Below are 23,959 nucleotides of genomic sequence, written 5' to 3'. Positions count from 1 at the left end.
AATTTTTTTTAGTAGCCAAAAACAGCCACTTTTGGCGACTAAAGTCAGGTTTAATAGCCAAAACTCCTCCTTTTAGCTACTAATTTTTTTTTAGTAACCAAAAACAGCACTTTTGGCGACTAAAGTCAGGTTTAGTAGCCAAAACTCCTTTTAGCTACTAATTTTTTTTAGTAGCCAAAAACAGCACTTTTGGCGACTAAAGTCGGGTTTAGTCGGCAAAACCCCTCCTTTTAGCTACTAATTTTTTTTAGTAGCAAAAAATCTGCACTTTTGGCGACTAAACTGAATTTTAGTCGCCAAAACCCTTACTTTTGGCTACGAAATTGATTTTAGTCGCCAATAACTATGCATTTGGCTACTAAATTGCCTTAGTCGCCAAAAGTGAACACTTTTGGCGACTAATTCCATTTTAGTCACCGATTGTCCTACTTTCAGCGACGAAAATTCATTTTTTAGTCGCCAAAGCTGGATTTTCTTGTAGTGCAAGCAGTGCTCTAACACACTAGGCTCCAATCTAAGTAGTAAGGTGGAACTAGCATTAGTCTCTCTTTCATTAAATATATTGTCTAACAAAGTAATTACATAGCATTTGATGGAGCTAGCCTGGAAGAGTGGTGAAGTGCTTGTCTTGTGTGTGTTTGAGTGACTGGTAAGGTGTCGTCTCATAATGTTGTCATCTTTTAATGGGCATTGGTTATCATTTTTATGTCATTTGAGTTGATCTAAAATAGGCTTACACAACATTAACAAAAATATGTTCCATCAAAAGATTTTACCCTACATTGGAGTTTTAAGCATGGAAGAACATACAAACTCAAATTTTCTTTTCTCAGAAAAAAAAAAAAAATGGTAATATGGAAAGCAAGGAATTATAAGAAGCAATTAACACAAACATAAATGGTTTCCTCCACCACAAATACAAACTGATAATCAGCTTTGATCGAAGCTGGGATGCAGCAGCCATTTGGTGAATTTTACAGAGGAAAACAATAAGCCAAGCGGGTGAGAGCTCACTCATTAGATTTGATAAGTAGATCTGGGTTCGAGTCTTCATGGGGTGACATGATTGCCATCCACCTTAACTCTCAGCTTCTGTTCATTAGGACCTAGGTGGGGCTATTGGGGTCAAAAGAATGCGAAAAAAATATTAATACAGAATGAGTATGTAAATCACTGGTCCGAGTGGTCAAAAACTTGCTATTGCCGTTAACTGCTATGACTGGTGACAAACAACAGCATTGCACGAAGAATCGCCATCTACAATCCACATACCTAATTCTTCAAGCCGTTTCTGAATTAAATCTAATCTCATCTCGAATGACCAGAAAATGATTTTCTTTCCATCCCCCAAAGATGTTTGATCAGCATTACTCGTGTTGATGTTCACACCAAAACCCATATTATCGATTCTCTTAATTTTCACACCCTTCTGTTCTAATACTTTCGCCACTACATAAACAAAGTTTCTGTCATCCACTGAAAGCAAATCTTTACTTTTCAAAGACCCTGCCATCATTGCAACCTTGTAGATAAAATCATCAACCCAATTTTTCCGAGCGGACAATGAGTTCCTAACAAGGAGAGCTTTAGAGCTCTTCCCAACATAGAAATCGTAGTTGGGATTGGTGGAATTAAAAAATATATCACCACTAACTGGAAGCATGTTCCCATCCAGCACCCATGTGCTATACCCAAGTTCTAATATCATCTTAACTATATAGCTTGCCACTGAAACCTCCTTGATCAATTCCATGCTGATTTCTTGAAAAGCTACCAATTTCTGGTTTTTCATATGGTCAAAAAATTGGTCCACATCAATCACAGGATGTCCTCGTCTTGCAAGATCAAGCAAAAAATTAGATTTAGGACCCATTAATATGTAGTTTTGAATATTTAGCCTCTCAAAGTGGCAGAGCAAGTTTCTTGTCACAGCCTCTGATACCTTTTGTAGGGTCACAAGTATAACAGAATCCAGTTTCTGCCGAGAGTGAACAACAGCCCCAAGTTCATTGGAACTCCTAACAACTATATTGGGAAGAACCTGTCCAAAACAGAAATCAAACCACTTTAATTTGCTCAGTGGCTGCATTTCCAAAAGATTGAAATCAAGAGATTTTTCATCCAGTAAATATGAATCTGGCCCTGCTGTTTTCCCATAGTTAACGCCGGCATCCCTATGGGAGATACTGAGTGCTCTCTCATGTGAAAAGTTTGTATACAGATTGAAGTACCCACGAGAGTGGATAAATTTAATAAACCAAGGAGTCCATATTCTTTCTCCCATTTTTTTGTACCACCCTGTTGTCACCTATAAAAAAAATGGAGTTAACGCAAGAGTATTGACTTCCATTTTCCACTAGACTTAGATAAAGCAAAAAAATTATAAAAGTAAAGTGGGAATTGATTTACCATCCCCTGAAGAAATGGCTTGATGCCCTTGGCCTTGTGTGCGTCATACCACAAACGGAACTCTTTCCAGGGCCTTGGAAACAAAAGCTGGCCCCAAGTGCCGACCAGCTGGTACAAGAAAACGCGTGTACCACTATCCAATTGTATTTTATTTCCATGTTTACCTGACATCAGTAAACAATTTGATAACTATAGAATGAGAAGATGAATATTAACAGTGCAATCTGGCATAGGAACTTTAACAAATGCCCGAAACTGCAGAAACTATCACATGAATAGAGTAAAATATGCAGCTATACAGAACTTTTATAATCAGCAGTTTGATATTTGATTGGTATGTGATAATTGAAATGAGAACAAAACAAAACCAAACCAACAGGCCAGGAATGTTCTGTTCAGCACTTTTAAAGGATATTTAATAAGCCCTAGAATCTTGACTTTCACTACTAACAAGAAATGTTAATTGGGCTGCGCCTTGCGATTAGGTCAATAAATTCAGTTATTGTCCATTAAGTATGATCCTTCACAAGAATAAGGTTGTACGGGGAGCAAATATTCCGGCAAGCCCGTATTCCTTTCTTCCAAGCTCCCGTCTGTCCGATCGATCTGCGAGCACAACAGCGGTGAGCTACCCGGCGGTGTGGCCGGAAAACCCTCCGACGATCAAGTTAGCACACACCTTAGGATAGGGAGAGAGGAGTGTTTGCGTGTAAGAATTTCCTTACAAAAAATGTTCATCCAAAGCAAAAGGGGGCGCAGACTCGCTTATATACCTTCTGCGCCCCAAATCCACTCCCATCCGTCTCTCGACACGTGGTGCTGCTATCCCATCTGTCAGCACAAATCTTGCTGGGCACCACCTAACCCAACTGCCCTCCCATTTACCTGGGAGCTCGGCAGCCAGTCGGTACCATCTCGGCCATCGTCTGCCATGCTGCGCTTCTTGCCCAAGTACTCCAACAACTAAGCTCAGATGGGGACCGGACTCGGCGGCATCTCGGCAAAGCCGAGCTCGGGACAACTCACGCTTGTCTGCGGTCAACCTATCTGCCGAGCAAACAGGTACCCCGGCTTCATAACCACGGATCCTCGCAGCTTGTTCAATCCATGCGCTGCCTTAACCGAGCAGCTTCCTTCACGGCCGGGCCACACAACTTGGCCCAACGCCTGTCCGGCCCAAATCTATCCGGCCCAACTCTGTCCGGTCCAAATCTGTCCGGCATAATTCTGTCCGGACCAAATCTGTCCGGCACAACTCCATATCATTAATCTCCCTCTCAATTGCCCCTTAATTCCGTCCGCAAAAGCGTGACTGGGATTACATATTCCGACCGGGATAACACTTCCTCGGTCCTCATGATTCGAAACGGCGACCGGGCTAGTTGACTCCTGTCTGCGAAATTTGTTCGCTCCTACTCCTCAGTTGACGTTCTCTTCTTCAAAAATTGCCCGGTTGTCTCCTCGACTCTTCAACCTGTCCTTTCAGTTCTGACGTCGTCATAAATGGGGACACGTGGCAGGCTTCCATTGGACCTCGAGCAGCCAACCCAGCCGTCTGCCAGAATTTGAATTCTTGGCGGTTTCTCCGTCTATACATACAAGCCCCCTCTTCTTCATTTCGCTCCTACTGCCTCTCTGCGATCCGACGCTTCAGAGCTCAAGCACCTTTCTCCAAGCCTCGTCTGCCATTCTTCGTGCTCGAAGGAATAGTCCTTGCCCTTCGCTGGTAAGTCCTTCAACTCCTCTTTTGTTGCTATCTTCTTAAATATTTCACACATTAGGGCACTAAAACATAGTTCTTAGGACGTAGGCCATAGAAATCGTCCCAAACCTCCCACTGTTCATGGTGTTCTTCATTTTCGCTGATGAACTTCGAAAAACTGGGGCGGACCGGGCTCCAGGTCGTCGTTTGATCCAAAAAACCATCTCGACCGAGCAAATAACCTGTTAGATATAACCAAGGTTTTAAAAAGCGGCCGCAACCGTTACGTAATGCCGTTACGTAACGGTTGTGGTAGTTACCGCCACCCGTTACGGCCGCTTTTGCAGTGTGATTGAGATTCACAGGTGTATCGGCCGTAGCGGCTGCTATAGCGGTCGTAACGGTGCCGTAACGGCCTGTTACGCACCGTTACGTAACGGTTCCGAATTGCTTTTTTCAAAAAAACACAAAAAAAGTTAAAAATGGGGGGAAAAGAGATAGAGAGAGAAGAGGGAAGATAGAGGAACAAGAGATAGAGAGAGAGAATAGGGAAGATGAAGAACATGTTATTGATTTGTTGAAATTGTAAAACCTATGGCTCTGTTTGGTTGTGAATTGAAAATGTAATTCTACAGGTGTGTTTCAGTATGATGTTTGGTTGAGTGTCTGGAATCAATTTTCAAAATCTCTGCCGAGAGCTCTGTGCATCAGCAACGTTTTTTGTGATTTTTTTGCCTCAGGGAAGACCGCCCGGATGTCCATGGGGTCTTCTGCCCGGACATCCCTAGGGACATCCGCCCGGATGTCCTCTGCTGTACAGATTTTTTTTTTTTTTTTGCAATTCATTTATATAATCGGGAAAAATATTTTCTTTTTTGTGATTTTTTTGCCTCAGGGAAGACCGCCCGGATGTCCATGGGGTCTTCTGCCCGGACATCCCTAGGGACATCCGCCCGGATGTCCTCTGCTGTACAGATTTTTTTTTTTTTTTTGCAATTCATTTATATAATCGGGAAAAATATTTTCTGAAAATTTTTAAATTTTTTATGTGCTTTAAAATAATTTTGAATTGTATGTTTAGTTATGAGTTGTAAATTTTTGTATCACATATCAAATGTCACATCAACAATTCCCCACTTAAATCAAACCTCTTTTCCAAAACTATTTCCAAAACTCTTTACCAAACAAATTTTCTACACTCAAATCATAATTCTACAACACACAAACTCAAAATACAACTCATACTCTCAAATCACATTTACAAAACACAACCAAACGCAGGCTATGTTATTCTATTCAGCTATTATCACTCAACCATTTTGTTTGTGTGTGTCTATTTATATATTGTTTGAAAATAATAATAATAATAATAAGTGTGGTCATTATCTATTTGGCTTGATTAATATATATATATTTAGACTTTTATTTATTCTCTTACTTTTGTCATTGTTTATCTTATATATAATAGTTAGTGATTATTTTTTGTAAAATATAAAGTCATTATTAAAATAAAATGTAAAAAACTCAATTTATAGTGATTTAAAAATATGAAATATATTGGATCAAACTTAAAAATTTATAAAAATTGATCAATATTTATTTTAAAACCCAATAAATATGATCATAGAAAAAAAATGTGCGTATCGGTAAGTTTTTTTCAAATTGTGCGAAAAATAAAAAAATTCACGGTTCCGGTTACCGCAACCGTTACGCTACGACCTTTACACCCTGCAACCGCAACCGCGCCACTGCCACCGTTACGGCGACTGCAACCGCTTTTCAGAACCTTGGATATAACCATAGCAAGAACCGGGATAACAAAGGTCTTGGCCGCTCAACCAGGCTAAAATCTGGTCTGCTTGGGCGGCCGAGCTCCTTGTGAGCCTCTACGACCGAGGTGGTTTGGCACTCTAGATGACCGAGCTAAAGTCAAGCTCGCTTTGTACGACCGCGCTCCCTCTTACACTTGCCCTCCTTTTCCTGCAGAGTCCAAGGGGACCACTGTCCAATCCTGAGGCTCCCAAAGACCAAGCAGCCACAAATCACCTGATAGTGCCAAACCAAAACCGAGCTAATTTAGCCGGTCGTAAATGGGGAAATTCCGCTTCCTCGTTGATACTCCGACTGCCCTAGCTGCGTTCAGGGAGGAGTACGGCATCCCGGCCGATGTCCACCTTGAGCTTGCAGAAATTGAGACAACGCCTTGGGGCAGGGGGGAGTGCCCCTTCACCGTGCTATCAATCGTCGAAGGAGGCCTTCGTTTTCCACTCAACCCACTAATCACCGAGTTCCTCCGCCGCATCGGGCTTACACCCACTCAAGTGTCCACCAACACCTACCGAATAATAAACGGTGTGCACGAGCTTAACAACTGGCTAGGCATTAACTTAGGTTTAGCCGAGATACTGCGGCAGTACACCCTGGGGCACACCGGCGACGGCTCGCCTATTACCTTAAGATTAGGCCGGGCAAAGAAAAAATCGTGACCGAAACACCAGACAAGGACTTGCACAATGACGATTTCTTCTGGGTAACCGACAATTATGAAACAGCCGAGGTACCGGGCTGGTTCATAAGCAAGAACTTCGGTTCCACATGTAAGCCGTGTTGTCTTGTTCGGTCAATTCACTTTATTATTCTGCACTTAACCATTTTTCCTCTTCCTCCTGCAGCAATTCAAGCCTTGCAAGCAAACTACCAATACCCCAACGCAGAAGCAATCCGGACAGCGCTCCGCTACAGCTAGGGGTGGGCGCGGGTCGGTTGCGGCCACGGAACCTCCAATCCGCCATCCGTCCGCCAGATTGGCGGATTGAAGAAAATCAATCCGCATCCGTCCGCCAATCCGGCGGATGTGGATTGAGCGGATTGGCGGTTTGGCGGATGGATGCGAATCGGTTTGGCGGTTTAAAATTTTATAAATTTTCAACATAATTCAACTTGTGCAATTCCTCAAACGAAAAAAGAAAAAAAATAAAAAGAAAGTATTACCGTCAATGACTTAAAAAAATATTACAATCACTGTATGCCTTATCTAAAGAAAAAAAGTTTGAAACTTTAGAATATCATGATCACTGCATGCCTCATCCACATATTACAATCACAGTATGATTCATCCCCATAAAGTATTACAATCTGTGATTCTTAAAATATAATAACAATTCAAATCACCAAAACCATGAACAGAGCAGTAGTAGAGATTGAATGTCTCTGTATTGTTACATCTACATATGTTTTTGAAAACAAAAACCAACCAACATATATCATATTTTCTATTTATTATTTTTAGAGTTACATTTAAAAACTAAAAAATATATATGAATAATACGTTTATTTTTTTCAATTCAAAAAATATATTCAAGTTGAAAACTTTTTTTCAACAGAATATTTAAACTCTTTTTCAATTGAAAACACAAATATAATATTTAAACAAATTAAAAATACAAAGTCTTATAAATTACTAGGGGTGCTTGCGATTTGGCGGTTTGGCGGTTCGGTTGCGGCCAAAAAATCTCAAATCCGCCATCCGTCCGCCAAATTGGCGGATTTGAGAAAATCAATCCGCAACCGTCCGCTCGTCATCACGCATCCATCCAAAATGCGGCGGATCGGTTTGGTTCGGTCGGTTTTGGCGGATCGGTATATCCGCTGCTCACCCCTAGCTACAGCCATCGAGATTGCAACGAATTGCTCGGCTACGTTCCAACTTATAGATACTCAGCACCACGCCAGAGTAAAGTTACAGACTTTCTCCGTGCTCCAACTCCGCCCTGAGATCCAACTCTGCCAGACGTCCCACTTATCCGGTTAACTGAGGCCGAGGAGATGGCGAAAAGGAGTCGCATCAAGAACTTGCTCACTGCGACCTCGGGCGAAATACCGAGCATCGTTTCCCATTCCCGAGCTGCCGGTCAATCCAGCGGCCCTGTAGTTGCCTTCGCGTCGCCGGCTGCCGGGCAATCCAAGCAAGAAGCTCGCCGGGCTAGCAAAAGGCCTCGCGCAGACCCAACTGCCGAGCTGGTTGCCGAGCTCACCACCGAGCAACCCACAGAAACCGCAGACCCAATTCCAGCCTGGCGACCGCAGCTTAAGCACCGGGGAAAAGACATCCCGGCGAACGCTTCGATCAAGGGTGACAAAGAGCACCTTCTTGCCTTTGATCTCTCAAAAGCCCTGCTCCTACCGAGCGATGTGGTCCGCAGCGACCACGTTCCGGACACTCGGCCTATGAAGTCTTCAGTCAAGTCCATGGCCAGGGTAAGCCTCAATCCTTTGCTGAAATTTTTATTAAGTGTTTGCACGGTTTCTAATTTGATCCAGTTTTCTCCTTGTAGGCCATCCAAAAGTAGCACCTGGTTATGGAGCGCATCCACCGACTTCGGCAAAAAGCAGCCGACACTGCCAGCCAAGTCCAAGGCCTCCAAACCGAGCTTGGCCGAGCAAAGTCCTCACTTGAAATCGCCAATGTCGATAACAACCGGTTGCTCGGCCAACTTGATGAAGCCGAGAAAAAGAGGGACGAGCTCCAGGCCGAGCTGGACGCGCTCAAGAAGTCCAGGGAGAAGGATTGTGAAGACGCCAATAATGCCGGCTTCAAAGAAGCGGAAGACAACTATAAAAAACAAGTCTTCACCACCCAGGACATATATTTCAAAGCTGGATGGAAGGCTGCCTGTCAACAGCTCGGTCAAGGTCCTGACACTGACGTGTTTGCCTCTCCACCGACTGTCTTCTTACTGACCTACCTCATTCCACACGCCAATGACGTCTTCAGCGCGCTGCAGGCTGAGGCCGAGAAAGGACTCGAAGAAGTCGAGGCGGACGCTAAGGGAGATGACAAAACCGAGCAGGGGCAAACCGACCAGACTGGGACCGGTGTCCAGGACCAGACAGCAACGGTCAACCTAGAAGCTGAGGAGAAATTCCCAGACCTCTCCCCTTTAGTTTAGTTTTCTTTTTTCTGTCCACAAATGTAACCGGGCTAAGTTCCCCACCTTTTGTATTAACTTTTTATCAATGAAAAGCTTTAATTTCATCAAGTGTTTGCACGGTTTTCTCCAACTCTATCTTCAGCAAAACATCTCGGTTTGAATGACTAAGTTACACAAATCACCAACTAGCTTGACCGGAGTTAACACCTCGGTAAATTTAACAAAATTGAGGTTCTGCAGCCGGAATAAACATCTCGGTGGGAACAACAAAGTTGAACAAATCACTAATTCTTTCAACCGGACTAAATCATCGTGGTTGAGTATGCCTGAACTGAAAACCCCTTGTATAACCGGAATACACCATCTCGGTTTTAATTTTGATAGAATAGAACAAACCATCAACTCCTTCAACCGGAATAGGTCATCTCGGTTGGAATCTTTGGGTTGAACAAACCATCAACGCCTTCAACCGGCGTGACTCATCTCGATTGGAATCCCTGAGTTGAACAAAACATCAACTCCTTCAACCGGAGTAACTCATCTCGGTTGGTATCGCAGAGTTGAACAAACCATCAACTCCTTCAACCGGAGTAAGTCATCTCGGTTGGAATCCCTGAGTTGAACAAAACATCAACTCTTTCAACCGGAGTAAATCATCTCGGTTGAGAATACCTAAGTTGAACAAAACATCAACTCGTTCAACCGGAGTAAATCATCTCGGTTGAGAATACCTAAGTTGAACAAAACATCAACTCTTTCAACCGAAGTAAATCATCTCGGTTGAGAATCTCAAGTATTCAAAGCAATCAATCAAAATGCTAAGGCAAAGAAGATACCTCTATATATTGACAAAAAGAATTACATTCTGAAGTGTAAGGCAAAAAATTCCTTTGCATAAAAAGAAAACAAAAGCTAGAAATACTACAGTTTGAGGTTGGCCGCATTCCATGGCCGGGGTATTCCTTTACCATCGAGATCCTCCAAGTGGTATGCCCCCTTGCCCACCAGACCGGTTATCTTGTAGGGTCCTTCCCAATTTGCCCCTAGTTTGCCTTCACCTAGCACCAGGGTGTTGCCCATAACTTTCCTCAAAACCCAATCACCTACTTTGAACGGTCTGGGGTGCACCGTTTTATTGTACTTCCTTGAGAGCTCTTGTTGGTAGGCATCGATGTGGATGAGAGCCTTTTCCCGGCGCTCTTCCACCAAATCTATTTCCAGAGCAATGGCCTCGGCGTTTAGCTCGGGTTCAAAACTTTCACTTCTGAGAGTGGGCATACCTACTTCCAAAGGTATGACCGCCTCCATGTCATAAGCCAAAGCGAATGGAGTTTCCCCGGTAGAACGCCGAGGGGTAGTTCGGTATGCCCAAAGGACGCTGGGAAGTTCCTCGGCCCACTTTCCCTTGGCCTTCTCAAGTCTCTTCTTCAGTCCGTCAAGAATAGTCTTGTTTGACGCCTCGGCTTGACCGTTGGACTGTGGGTAAGCCGGAGTGGAGTTGTAGAATGCCGACAACCGGGGATCGAGGCACATTTCATCACTTGGAGTATGAAACATCCCTCGTTTCCCGTGTTTGGACTAACTCCTACATCTTCAAATCTTCACAAAACCCTCTGAATAGGCGGCTGTCAAACTGGGTGCCGTTGTCAGAGATCAAAATTTTAGGGACGCCGAACCGTGTTACCACATTCTGCCAGACAAACCGCTTCACGTCTTTCTCCTTGATTGTCGCCAAAGGCTCGGCTTCAACCCACTTGGTGAAGTAGTCTGTTGCCGCGATGAAGAACTTGCGGTTGCCTGGTGCTGTTAGGAGCGGCCCCACTATGTCTAATCCCCACATTGCAAAAGGCCAAGGACTGGTTAGGGGAAGAAGTTCTCTGGCCGGCTGATGAATCTGGTGCGCAAACTTCTAGCACTTCTCGCACTTGCGAACATATATCTGGGCGTTGGCTTGCATGCACGGCCACCAATAGCCTTGCGAAATAGTGCGGTAGGCCAAGGACCTGCCCCCTATGTGACTGCCACAGATGCCTTCGTGAATTTCGTACAAGGAGGCCTCCACGCTACTCGGGTGCACGCACTTCAGATAAGGACCGGTGAAGGACTTTTTATACAACGCTCCAGATGGAGAGAGCCAAAACCGCTCTAATTTCACCCGGACTTTGTGCGCTTCTTTCTTCTCGGCTGGCAGAATCCGATCTCTGAGAAACAGGGCTATAGGGTCCATCCAGAAAGGACCTAGCGCGGTGCAGAATACATCCGTCTGTCCGGTTTCCTCTATGCTCGGCCGTGGAAGAAATTCAATTAATAGGAGGTTAGGAGATGCACAATCAACCATTGAGGCGAGGCCGGCTAGCTCATCAGCTCGGTTGTTCTCTTCTCGGCCAATTTGTTGAACTCTAATTGCCTGAAATTGCTTGATGTGCTCCCAGACCAAAGCTTGGTACTTTGCCATTCTGTCGTCCTTTGCTTCATAAATCCCAGCGACTTAGTTAACTACAAGCTGGGAATCACTGTACACCATTAGCTCGGAAGCCTTCATCTGAAGGGCGCTTTTGAGTCCGGCCAAAAGTGCCTCGTACTCAGTCTCGTTGTTGGATGCTGGGAAGCCAAGGGTGATAGAATGTTCAATAATTAGGCCATCCGGCGAGATAAGAACGATACCTAGCCCGGCACCGTGGCGGTTCAACGCTCCATCAACGAAAAGTTTCCACATCTCCCCCACAAAGAGCTTCCAACATTGTGAAGGGTCCTAAGAGTTACGAAGGTTGATGGGGTCACGACTGCTCGGCCATTCGGATTCGAGTTCTGTGTTGATTGTTTCCAATTCAGCCACTCTTGATGATTCGGCACCGGACTCAGCAAGTTGATCTGCAATGCTCAAGTCCGTAGGCGAATCACCAGGTTGCGGTATTATGCCGGTCGCAGATTCTGAGTTGTGTGGTTCCATTTCTTCCCCCATTGGTGATGCGGGACCGGACAAAGCAGGTTAGTCGGTGATATTCAACTCCGTCATCGCATTACCGGATGGTAAAACCGTACAAACTGAGGGTGCTTCAGTGGTGCGCGCAAACTCCGCGTCGCTACCTCCCCCAACTGGTTGTATCTCGGATGGTCTTGCGTGCACCTCATCATCTGCCGCGGTAATATCGACCGGGCATACCGGATGAGTTTCAGGTGAGAATTCGGCGACGAAGTCGGCCAAAGTCTGGGCTTTGATGGTAGTGCACGGCTGGAACTTCACATCAAACTGTCCCAACTCAACCGCCCACTTTAGAATCCGACCGGAGAAGTCTGCCCGCTCGAATAAAGCTTTGAGGGGGAACTCGGTCAAGACGATGACGGTATGTGCATGGAAATAGTGCGCCAACTTTCTTGAAGCCATCATTAATGCCAAAGCAAGCTTCTCCAACGGCAAGTATCTCGACTCTGCCGGTAGCAAAGTTTTGCTGACATAGAAGATGGGGAGGTGCTTGATTCCTTCAGCCCGGACAAGCACCGCACTGACTGCATGCTGTGATACGGCCAAATAAAGATAGAGTTCTTCTCCAGGCTCCGGCGTGACCAACAGTGGCGCTGAAGACAGATACTCCTTGAGCTCGGCCAAGGCTCAGTTACACTCTTCATCCCAGGAGAACTTTGATTTTAAGGACTGAAAGAAAGGGAGGCAGCGATCTGATGACCGGCTTATAAATCGATTAAGCGCGGCGGCCATTCCGACCAGATGCTGCACGTCTTTTGCCGAGCTAGGCTGTTTTAACTCTTGCACGGCTTGGATTTGTGTAGGGTCTGCTTCGATACCTCGGTTCGTGACTAGGAATCCTAAGAATTTTCCGGATCCCACGCCGAAGGCACACTTAGACGTATTCAGGCGTAGCTTGTGCTTTTTGAGAATGGCGAACACCTCGGCCAAGTCGGACAAATGATCTGCTTGATGCCGGCTTTTAACCACCAAATCATCAATGTAGGCTTCCATTGTCCGGCCCAGCAAAGGAGCAAACATCTTGGTCACCATCCTCTGAAAAGTTGTCCCGGCGTTCTTCAAACCAAAAGGCATGACTCAGTAGCAAAAGAGTCCCCTTGGTGTAGTAAACGAGGTGATTTCTCAGTCAGGGCCATGCATGGCAATCTGATGATAGCCGCGGTAGGCATCCAAGAAACTTAGCCTGTTATGTCCAGCCGTCAAATCCACAAGCTGGTCAATTCTAGGCAAAGGAAAGCTATCTTTCGGACAAGCTCGGTTGACGGTCTTGTAATCAACGCAAACCCGCCACTTCCCATTCTTCTTCGGTACCACCACGGTATTTGAGATCCACCGAGGATAGTGTACTTCTTGAATTGCTCGTGCCTCTAGCAAATTCTTGACTTCTTCCGCAACTACCTCGGCATGATGCAGCGCCGATCTCCTTGTTCGTTGAATGACTGCCTTGGCTCCGGGAAAGACATTGAGATAATGGCAAATAAAACTAGGATCGAGGCCGAGCATGTCGTAAAGCGACCATGCAAAAACTTCGATGTTGGCCATCAAAAACTCAACCATCTCGGTCCGTTCTGTGGCTGTAAGGCTTGAGTCGAGCAAGAAGAACTTGTCCAGCTGCTCTGTATCAATTCGCACCTCCACCAATTCCTCGACAGCTTTGTCCTCGGCCTTGGTGCCCACATCATCCAAGACACCCTGGTCCTCCGGTCCCGCAATCATTTGAACAAATCCTTTGGCAGCCCGGCACCCGTTGACCGCCACGAAGCACTGCTTTGACATGACCTGATCGCCCCAAATCTCCTCGATTGCCCCCATAGCCGAGGGGAATCTCATTACTTGGTGGAAAGTCGATGCCACAGCTTGCATTGCGTGAAGCCACCCCCTTCCAAGGATCAAATCGTAAGTAGATGGCACCTGCAATACCCAGAACTCCACCTGTTTGACCACGGGTCCCGTTTTGACTGGCAGGATAATCTTTTCCAAAGGCCACTCCGGTTGTGAGTTGAAACCAACCAACGGCGATGTCGCCGGGGCCAAATCCATATCTCGGAGCTTGAGCTGTTGGAAAGCGTCGTAGTACATGATTTCGACCGAGCTTTCCTGATCGATCAAGATCCGTTTCACTTCAAAATCTTTGACACGAAGTGTAACTACTAAGGCGTCATTGTGCGGTGTCTGAATGCGCTCCAAGTCCCTTGAGAAGAAACTGATCACATCTTTCGCTTCCGTCTTCCCCCTCTTGAGTGCAGGCTGAACTGACAAAACTTCCCTCGTGTGCTCTGCCTTCTTGATCATACCACGGAGCTCGCAAACACGCGCTGGTTCCACTATGCCGTGGATGACATTCACAACCCCTTGAGGAGATGCATCCCGGTCATCCGGTCCCCGCGGATCAATCGGAACTTGATTTGCCTTAACGCCCCCATCAATGTAAAGATCTAGGTGCCCGGCCACGACTAGCTCTTCCAGGTGTTGCCTCAATGGCAAACAATCCTCAGTCCGGTGGCCTCGCTCCCGATGAAACGTGCAACGATACCGCGAATTGTAGCCCTTTTGTCCATCGCCCAACTTAGCAGGAAACTGGACACTCCTCGTCTCGGATTTCACTAAGTATGCGATAGATCGGAATCTTGAAGACCGTGGTTATGCCAGTCCCTGCCTTCAACCTTCTGTTTGCATCCGCTACGTCATCTCGGGGGTAGTCATCCCGGTCATTCCGACGTCCTCTACCTTGATTTTTGCGATTCGAGCCACGGTCCGATTCCTCTGCTCGGTCACTTGAGCGGCTGGACTCTTGCCCAACTGCGTGCACTTTACCTGCTGTCTTCTTGTCTGTTGCTACCGGAGTTGCCTTCACGGTAGATGCTGACGCATCATCCTCGACTCGGATGTGCTCATTGATGCGCTGGATGAGCTGGCCCATGGACGTCGGTTGGTGCATGGTAAGCGAGTCCCGCAGTCTATATCCGACCGGGAGACCATGCTTGTATTAAGTGATTGCAAGGTTGACCGGGCAATCTAAGATTTCGTTGAAGGTCTCCCAATCTAAGATCTCGTTGAAGATCTCGTTGTATGCCTTCAATGTGTCGCTCGGTTCCATCTTGACACTCAGTAGATGATCGACTTCCTTTGGTGTTTTTGTGTTGGTTTTGAAGCGCGTGACAAAGGCTTCGGCCAGCTGATGCCACCTCTCAATACTCCCCTCCGGCAGCCTTTCAAACCACTTCAAGCCCAGTTCGCCCAAACTTGACAGAAAGATGAGGCACATAAGAGCGTCATTCCGCCTATGTCCGGCCATGACCTGTTGGAAATGACTTACATGCATGTAGAGATCGGTTTTCCCGTCGTATAGCATGAACTTTGGCTAGTGGTGTAGTTTCTATTTCCAGGGAGAAAGGGGTGGCACTCAACCTGGCCAAATCTGAATCCACTAGGAGTGGCGCTGCTTGGCGGGGGTGGAGGCATTCTAACCTCCTCGCTGGCGTGAACCCCGTAGGATAGCCGTTGGAACGCCGGTATCCTCTGAGCTTCGCGCCGGCGAGCCCGCTCCTTTAAGACCGCCCGCAAATCCTCTGAATGAGCGGAGTAAGAGTACCTCGACGTCGTCTCCGGACGTGAGGGCCGGTAGATGCTGTCTTGCGCGCTAGACTTCTCTGCATACACGTCGGAATCACCAACCTGGTAACTTCTGGTAATAGAAATGGACGGAGTGCGTCGCTGACTCTGACCGCCTAAACGGCGGGATGGGGTGCGCTCACTGTGGTCACCCACTCCAGCTACACCTTTCCCTTTGACATGCCGCTTGAGCTCCTCCATCTCTGCCGCCATTCGCCGGATGACAGCGTCTTGGTCCGTCAACTTGTGTTCCAGACGTCGGGCATGTGATTCTCTCCGCCGCCGATGACCGTCCGGACTTCGTGAATGACCATAACTTCGTCCGCGCTTATCCCGCGCGTCTCCTGTCTGTCCTCCGATGGGTGTCTCCAAGTCCGCCATTGGATGGATGGCGGGAGGTCCTTCTCTCCTTCGGGTGAACTCCGGTGTGGCTCCGTCTATGGCAGACAACGGAAACTCGTCGTTGTTCGCCATGGACGGCGATCAGACTAGCTTGGAAGACAAGGTTTTGTCTGTCAAACTTTCCCACAGACAGCGCCAATTGTACGGGGAGCAAATATTCCGGCAAGCCCGTATTCCTTTCTTCCAAGCTCCTGTCTGTCCGATCGATCTGCGAGCACAACAGCGGTGAGCTACCCAGCGGTGTGGCCGGAAAACCCTTCGACGATCAAGTTAGCACACACCTTAGGATAGAGAGAGAGGAGGGTTTGCGTGTAAGAATTTCCTTACAAAAAATATTCATCCAAGCAAAGGGGGGCGCAGACTCGCTTATATACCTTCTGCGCCCCAAATCCACTCCCATCCGTCTCTCGACACGTGGTGCTGCTATCCCATCTGTCAGCACAAATCTTGCTGGGCACCACCTAACCCAACTGCCCTCCCATTTACCTGGGAGCTCGGCAGCCGGTCGGTACCATCTCGGCCATCGTCTGCCATGCTGCGCTTCTTGCCCAAGTACTCCAACAGCTAAGCTCAAATGGGGACCGGACTCGGCGGCATCTCGGCAAAGCCGAGCTCGGGACAACTCACGCTTGTCTGCGGTCAACCTATCTGCCGAGCAAACAGGTACCCCGGCTTCATAACCACAGATCCTCGCAGCTTGTTCAATCCACGCGCTGCCTTAACCGAGCAGCTTCCTTCACGTCCGGGCCACACAACTTGGCCCAACGCCTGTCCGGCCCAAATCTATCCGGCCCAACTCTGTCCGGTCCAAATCTATCCGGCATAATTCTGTCCGGCCCAAATCTGTCCGGCACAACTCCATATCATTAATCTCCCTCTCAAAGGTAATAAAGCAATATGTCGAACCCAAGGGGTTGGCCTGGTGACAAAGGTTTGGGTCTTGAGGGTGTGCTCCCTCCAAGGTTAAAAGATCGAAACCTCTTAAGTATTAATAATTTCTTGGGCCATCAGACTGGGGAAAAACCCAGTGTTTTTAAAGGCTCAAGGCGCACTAAGGCGCCAAAGGTCTCTTGGAGCCTAAGCGCAAGGCGCAAGGCGAGGCGCGGGCTTTATTGAAGTAAGGCGCATAGTATTCGTAAAAAATAGAAAAATTAATATAGACTAATCATTCATAGTAGTAAGACAATTTTTTAAAAAATAAAAAGTAATCAAGATTTAAGACAAAATATAGAATAATTCTCAAAGCCATGAAAGTGCATATTACATAACATTCCAATTTTCAAAGATCAAATAATCCACATTTAATAAAATAAAAACATAAATACTAAACATCCAAAACATAAATATCCAACAAATATTAATATATGTCTTAACTTAACACTTAAAAACATCAATATCAAAAGAAAGGGTAGGTTAGGTCGGTGTCAGTCAATCATCATCCTTAACATCAATGGCAAGCAAACTATCATCTTCTTCTCCATCAGTTGATTTGTATCCCTCAACATCTTCCTCCTCTGTGTCATCTGAACCCGCTTCCTCTTCATCTATTAATTGAAGTGGAGTCAATGTTGATGGTTTAGATATCCTCGGTTGTGCCTTTGAGCATGAACTTGTTGCTCTACTTGCATGGCTACTTTCTTCTACTCCAAAAGCTCTAGTAACAGTAGCCCACGTCAAGCCATCATCATCATCAAACACAGGCTCATTATCTTCATCTGATTCTCCATCCATCCTCCCAAGCAACCACTCATTGCTTTCATCAATATTTTGCAAAGATATGGGATCAAGAGTGTTGCGCATGTCATACCTAAATCTCAATGTTCTATTGTATTTGACATACACTAAATCATTGAGACGTTGTTGTTCCAATCTATTTCTTTTCTTGCTATGAAGCTGCAAGTATTAAAAAGATATTAAATTCTATATAATGAGAAAAAAAAAAATTTGAATTCAACAAAAAATTAGTTAGAATGTTAAATACTCACATGTTCGAATACACTCCAATTTCGTTCACAACCCGATGAACTACATGTTAGGCTAAAGACTTTTATAACAAAAGTTTGCAAGTTTGGAGTATAAGAACCATATGATGCCCACCAATCAGCTGCGATAATCCACTAGTTGGAAATAATTGTTACCAAGTATTAAGTTTTACTAAAAGTATTACTAAAAATAAACTCTATGAGTCTATAATATATTACCCGGTGCTCTTGTATTTCTTTGCCTAATCGCAACAGCCTTGCCAAAAAGACTCTCAGCCTTCATATAAATACTCATCTCATTAGTGATCAAATCTTGAACAGTGACATCCGGGACCAACCTTTGCATGCATTCATAAAACCCATTCATCACTTCATGATCTCTTTGCACCTCTAACGCTTTTGGGTAAAAGAATTCTGGGTTAAGAAAATGCGCAGCTGCATGTAAAGGTCGATGCAATTGGACATCCCATCTTTTGTCAATGATTTCGAAGATTTCATTATACTTCTCTTCTTTATGATCAAATGAACTTGCAATGCATTCTTTTACCCTATCCATTGCCTCATAAATGTATCCCATGGGAGGTTTCTTCTCAGTATCAACCAATCTAAACACTTTGACAAGAGGACCCGAGACCTTAAGGGCAAACACAACAGTATTCCTAAATGAAGGCATCAACAAAGTTTGTGCCATTCTTTTACCTTGTGGCTCCTTTGCCCATTTGCTTGAGGTCCAGTCTTCGGAGGTGACCATCTTTCTCAAATTGTTTTTTTGTTGATGCATCCTACACAAAGTCAAAAAAGCGGTTGCAAATCTAGTTTTTGCAGGCTTGATCAAATTCTTCAAATTTGTATAGCGCCTCATCATGTTTAGCAACGTATGCCGATTGTAAATGTAGCCATGTACTGCAATACCCCTTTCAAATGTCTTTTTCAGTCTAGGTATCTTGAAAATGTCTTCTAACATCAAGTCCAAACAATGAGCAGCACATGGTGTCCAATACAACTGTTCATACTTAGCTTCCAAAAACCTCCCTATAATGTAACAATAATGAAGAATTATTATTTTCAAGTTTTTAAATTTTAAATACAAAACAAATTATGAGTAAACAATTTTGATGTAAGGAATGAGGAAATATTCTTACCCGCCAACACATTAGCTGCAGCGCTATCAGTGATAACTTGCACGACATTCTCTTTTCCAACTTTCTCCACAAACTTGTCTAGTAATTCAAATAGCTTTTGCCCATCCTTGGAATAGCTAGAAGCATCAACCAACTCAACAAACATGGTTCCTCTTGGACAATTAACTAAAAAATTAATCAATGTCCTTCCTCTCTTATCAGTCCAACCATCAGCCTTTATGGAACACCCGTATTTTGCACAATCCTCTTTATGATACTTCATCAAATCTTCAGTATGTTTCACTTCTTTTTTGAGTTGGGTAACCCGCACTTCATGGTAAGTCGGTGGCTTCATACCAGGACCATATTGGCCAATGGCTTCAATCATTGGTCCAAAACTCTCATAATTTACTACATTGAAAGGGATACCAGCATCATACATCCACCTTGCAAATCTTTGCAGTGCCCGAGCTCTCATTTCTTTTTTGTAAGGGTCATTTGCATCAATTTTTGTTTGTTTCCCTTTTGCTTGGTCTCTTCGATTTTTCACCACTGATTCAGGATTGGGTGTGAAGTAAACATCCATAGGCCCTTTTCTCTTTGGCATTTTTGATTTGGATTTGGATTTGGATGAACCTTGGCTACTACTTGTCAACTTGCAGTGTTGATTGACATTGATCTCAACAACATCATCATCTTCATCTTCCATGTCCATGTCATCAAAATCAGGCAACATGTTCATTTCTTCTTTTTGTGTCTTTTTTTTGGACATGAACTCTCTAATCTCTTCTCTTACATGAGAAGGACACTTCGGGCAAGCAGTAACATTCCTATAACCTCCCGCAAGGTGTTGTTTCACCCGATAAACACCTCCATTTGATACTTTACCACAAAAATTACACTCAAACTTGTTTAAATTATTCTCCTCCACCAAATGGGCATATTGCCACGCCGGATCTTTTCTATTACTTTCCGATGTCATTTTCTACTTAGTAATAGTACTTACTACACAACACAAAAAATAAATAACAGAAAAACAATTTCAGTATAATGAATGTAATGTATGTTATGTGATGAATTAATTAATGTATGTAATGTATGAATCAATTTTCTATTTTTTTAATTAATGACGAATTAATTAATTAATGTACATTACATTCCATTACATTCATTCCTATGTTACATTATTTTTTCAAGAAAAACTTTGACCAATTTATTAATTCATCACATTAATAAATTGATTAACTTATGAATCAATTTATCAATTAATTAATCAACCAATTTTCTATTTTTTTAATCACAACACATTAATCACAACACAATAAATTGATTAATTGATAAATTGATTAATCTTTATTAATCAATTAAATTCTTATTAAATTCTTATTAATCACATTAATCACAACACATACAACACATTAAATTCTTATTAATCACAACACATTAATCTTTTCTAATTAATTAATCAATTTTCTATTTTTTTAATTAACTTATGAATCAATTTATGAATTAATTAATGTTATGATTCAATGTATGTACTGTAATGAATGTATGAATTAATTAACTCATGAATCAATTTTCTATTTTTTTTAATTAATGATCAATTAATTAATTAATGAACATTACATTCCATTACATTAATTCCTATGTTACATTATTTTTTCAAGAAAAACTTTGACCAATTTATTAATTCATCACATTAATAAATTGATTAACTTATGAATCAATTTATCAATTAATTAATCAACCAATTTTCTATTTTTTTAATCACAACACATTAATCACAACACAATAAATTGATTAATTGATAAATTGATTAATCTTTATTAATCAATTAAATTCTTATTAAATTCTTATTAATCACAACACATTAATCTTTTCTAATTAATTAATCAATTTTCTATTTTTTTAATTAACTTATGAATCAATTTATGAATTAATTAATGTTATGTTTCAATGTATGTACTGTAATGAATGTATGAATTAATTAACTCATGAATCAATTTTCTATTTTTTTAATTAATGATCAATTAATTAATTTCAGTATAATGATGAATCAATTTTAATATAATCATAATGGATGTAATGTAATGTATCTATTTTTTTATTTATGTATGTATGAATTAATTTATTTATTTATGTAATAATCATAATGGGTTGAACCAGTGTTGAAAAAACATAAACTCAAATAATTGAAAAAAAAAAAAGAAAAGGAAAAAAAAAAAAAAGAAGAGAGGACTGAACCTGTGAAGCCGAAGGAGAAAAAAGAAAAGGAAAAAAAAAATGAATGTTGAAGTCGAACGACGACCTGTCGAAGACGAAGAAGAAGGAGAAGGGGATCAGTGTCGAAGACGAAGAAGAAGGAGTCGAACCTGCTCAGCCGAAGTCGATCCAGTGTCGCAGTCGAAGTCCAGCTCGTGTCGCAGTCGTAGTCGCAGACCAAGTCTAGCTCCAGCAGCTCGAAGTCGATTGCGAGGCGAAAGAGGGAGAGACGGCTTCAATTAGGGTTAATCTGAGTCCTATTCGGCTGATATGGTACATGAGTTCTGATCCTCTGTGATTTTATGCCATTCGAAAGCTTCATCTGAGTCGAATCTGAGTCGTTCGATCTGATCTACAGATTAAACGCTCAGTCGCGCCTAGGCGAGGGCCTTGCGCCTCTCTCGCCTTGCTAAAGGCGCGGTTAAGGCGCTCGCCTGGCTCAAGCCGCCTCGCCTGGTACCTGTACAGGCGCAGATGGTGCGACTCGACTCGCCTTGCGCCTAGGCGTGCGCCTAGGCGCGACTTTGACAACACTGGAAAAACCCTTGAATTAACCATGGTACACTTCTAGAAAACTCCTTGCCGAGAACTTGTACACCCCAAGGCATTAGTCGGGCTTTGATCCGGACACCCAGTGCCAATCAAAAAAAAAAAAAAAAACAATATGTCAGACAGGACCATCTTGCTCTAAACGGCAGGGCATGTTCATAGATAGCACATTGCAATTCCTGTGGGTTAGATAATTGAATTTACAGTTGATGTCCACTTCTTTCAACTGCATAAAAAGTCCTAATCCCTGTTACCTTTTTCAAAACCCCTTTCAAATTTTGCAAAATCACAAAATTTTGCAATTTCCATTAGGTTTGTCCAATTTAATAATTCCAAAGTTTAGCTAAGTTACATCAAATATATCAATCGAATGGCTGTTTCAGTTTTCTCAAGTTCTAAGAAAAGAAAAGTTCCAACTCTCAAAATCTCATTTTCTTTGCTAATCCTACATTTTCTGAGCAATCAAACAAACAAGAGATCAAACAAAATGGGTAAGAAGTAATACCTGGAACAAACCTTGGTCGCTGTAGCGATGCCCCATAGATTGAAGGACTAAAATTGGAAGCATTATAGTAATAATTAACAATCAAACCCTTCAGAAATCCGTAATACAGAGGTGAAACTTCCAAATCATCTTCCACAACAAAGGCAAACTCGTCATCCGAACTCGGCCACCACGACTCCAACCACTGCGCTTGCAACCCTACATTTCCAGTCCGGTAAAGCACCAATTTTTCACCGAATTCCCAAACAAAACCATCAACAAAATCCAGAATTCGACGCGATTCACTCAGTTTTCCATCAAAATTATCAGTTGAATCGTCCGTGATTTTGAAGTGGTCAATGAAGATGTGAAGATTGACCCTGTCATTGTGGTAATGGGCATTGGAGAGAGATCGGAGGCAGCGAGAGAGAGAGGCGATGCGATCGAAGGCGAGGACTTTGATGGTGAGAACGAAATTGGCATTGGTGTGATTAGGTGAAGTGGGAGTGGTACACTGGTTTTGGTTGAAGGAGGTTTGGGAAGACTGAAATTGAGGTAGTGAGAAGTTGTAGAGAGAGAAAAGGAATAGAGAGGAGAGAGAGAGAATGAGGAAGAGGGGGATGAAGCTTTTCTTTGGGTTTGCTGCCATATTTGGAGTTTTGAATTGTTAGGTTTAGGGTTTTGAGAGAGGAAGATGACTAGGACTGTGAGTGTGTGAATGTTCTCTTAGCATAGGGAAAATTACACTGATTAAGAATTTATTGGTTGCTTCAGGCGAAGTATTATGTGACACTTTTACATGTATAATTATGATTGGCGAAAAAAATTAGATTTATAATTTTATATTAAATAATTAGGATTATGGTGATTTGGATTGATTTTGTTATGGTCCTTCAGAATTAATTAATAATTTTTCCTTACTATTACACAAATTACAGACAGCACCCCCACTAGTTTAAGAAAATGACATCGATCTCCTTGATATTTGAGTTGCATTGCACTGTGCCCCCTAATAAGCTGTCAGGGATTCGTTATAAACTTAGACGGAATGTGATGATGTAAGTGATTTTTATATGTTATTTGGTACTTTACTCCTTTGTATACATTGGGTTAGAAATAGATACAATCAAATATAATCAAGAAAAAAAAATATTTTATATAATTGATATATTACGTGATGGAAATGATATAATTAATCAAAATATATATATATATATATATATATATATATATATATATATATATATATATTATGTTATCTTAACTACACGTACCTCATAAAGGTAAAATTAAACATCTTTTCTCTTTTAAGTTCATTTCCCTCATCTCAATGCTAGACTTTCCCATGATATTCTTGAACTCAAATACCACAATATTCCCTCCAAATGATAATTTGAGTAAAATTTTAATAAAAAAACTTAAATGATACGAACCATTTTAATCTTAATTATTTTCTTTTAAAATTTCAACTCATTTCCAAATCTCTCTTTTAATCGTATTTGATGAAAGGAAACAATCTTCA

At 43.0% G+C, this 23,959-nt stretch overlaps 2 protein-coding genes across 2 annotated transcripts; both read right to left on the bottom strand.

Moving 5' to 3' along the window:
- Positions 1-869: 869 nt before the first annotated feature.
- On the bottom strand, positions 870-23,887 carry LOC114262402 (uncharacterized). Its single transcript, XM_028202761.2, has 3 exons — positions 22,459-23,887; positions 2,410-2,573; positions 870-2,308 (listed from the first exon to the last, which is right to left on the bottom strand). The coding sequence occupies exons 1-3, from the start codon at positions 23,084-23,086 to the stop codon at positions 1,214-1,216; spliced, it is 1,887 nt and encodes a 628-aa protein (XP_028058562.2). The 5' UTR covers positions 23,087-23,887; the 3' UTR covers positions 870-1,213.
- LOC145804645 (uncharacterized) lies at positions 17,273-21,371 on the bottom strand. Its single transcript, XM_082899330.1, has 4 exons — positions 19,164-21,371; positions 18,241-19,053; positions 18,025-18,143; positions 17,273-17,932 (listed from the first exon to the last, which is right to left on the bottom strand). The coding sequence occupies exons 1-4, from the start codon at positions 20,122-20,124 to the stop codon at positions 17,468-17,470; spliced, it is 2,358 nt and encodes a 785-aa protein (XP_082755456.1). The 5' UTR covers positions 20,125-21,371; the 3' UTR covers positions 17,273-17,467.
- Positions 23,888-23,959: the final 72 nt, after the last annotated feature.

Source organism: Camellia sinensis, chromosome 12, assembly GCF_055761805.1.
Source record: "Camellia sinensis isolate YWXY chromosome 12, ASM5576180v1, whole genome shotgun sequence".
In the NCBI taxonomy this organism is placed as follows: Eukaryota; Viridiplantae; Streptophyta; class Magnoliopsida; order Ericales; family Theaceae; genus Camellia; species Camellia sinensis.
The sequence above is the reverse complement of the archived record's forward strand: the minus strand, read 5'-3'. Positions and strand labels throughout refer to the sequence as shown.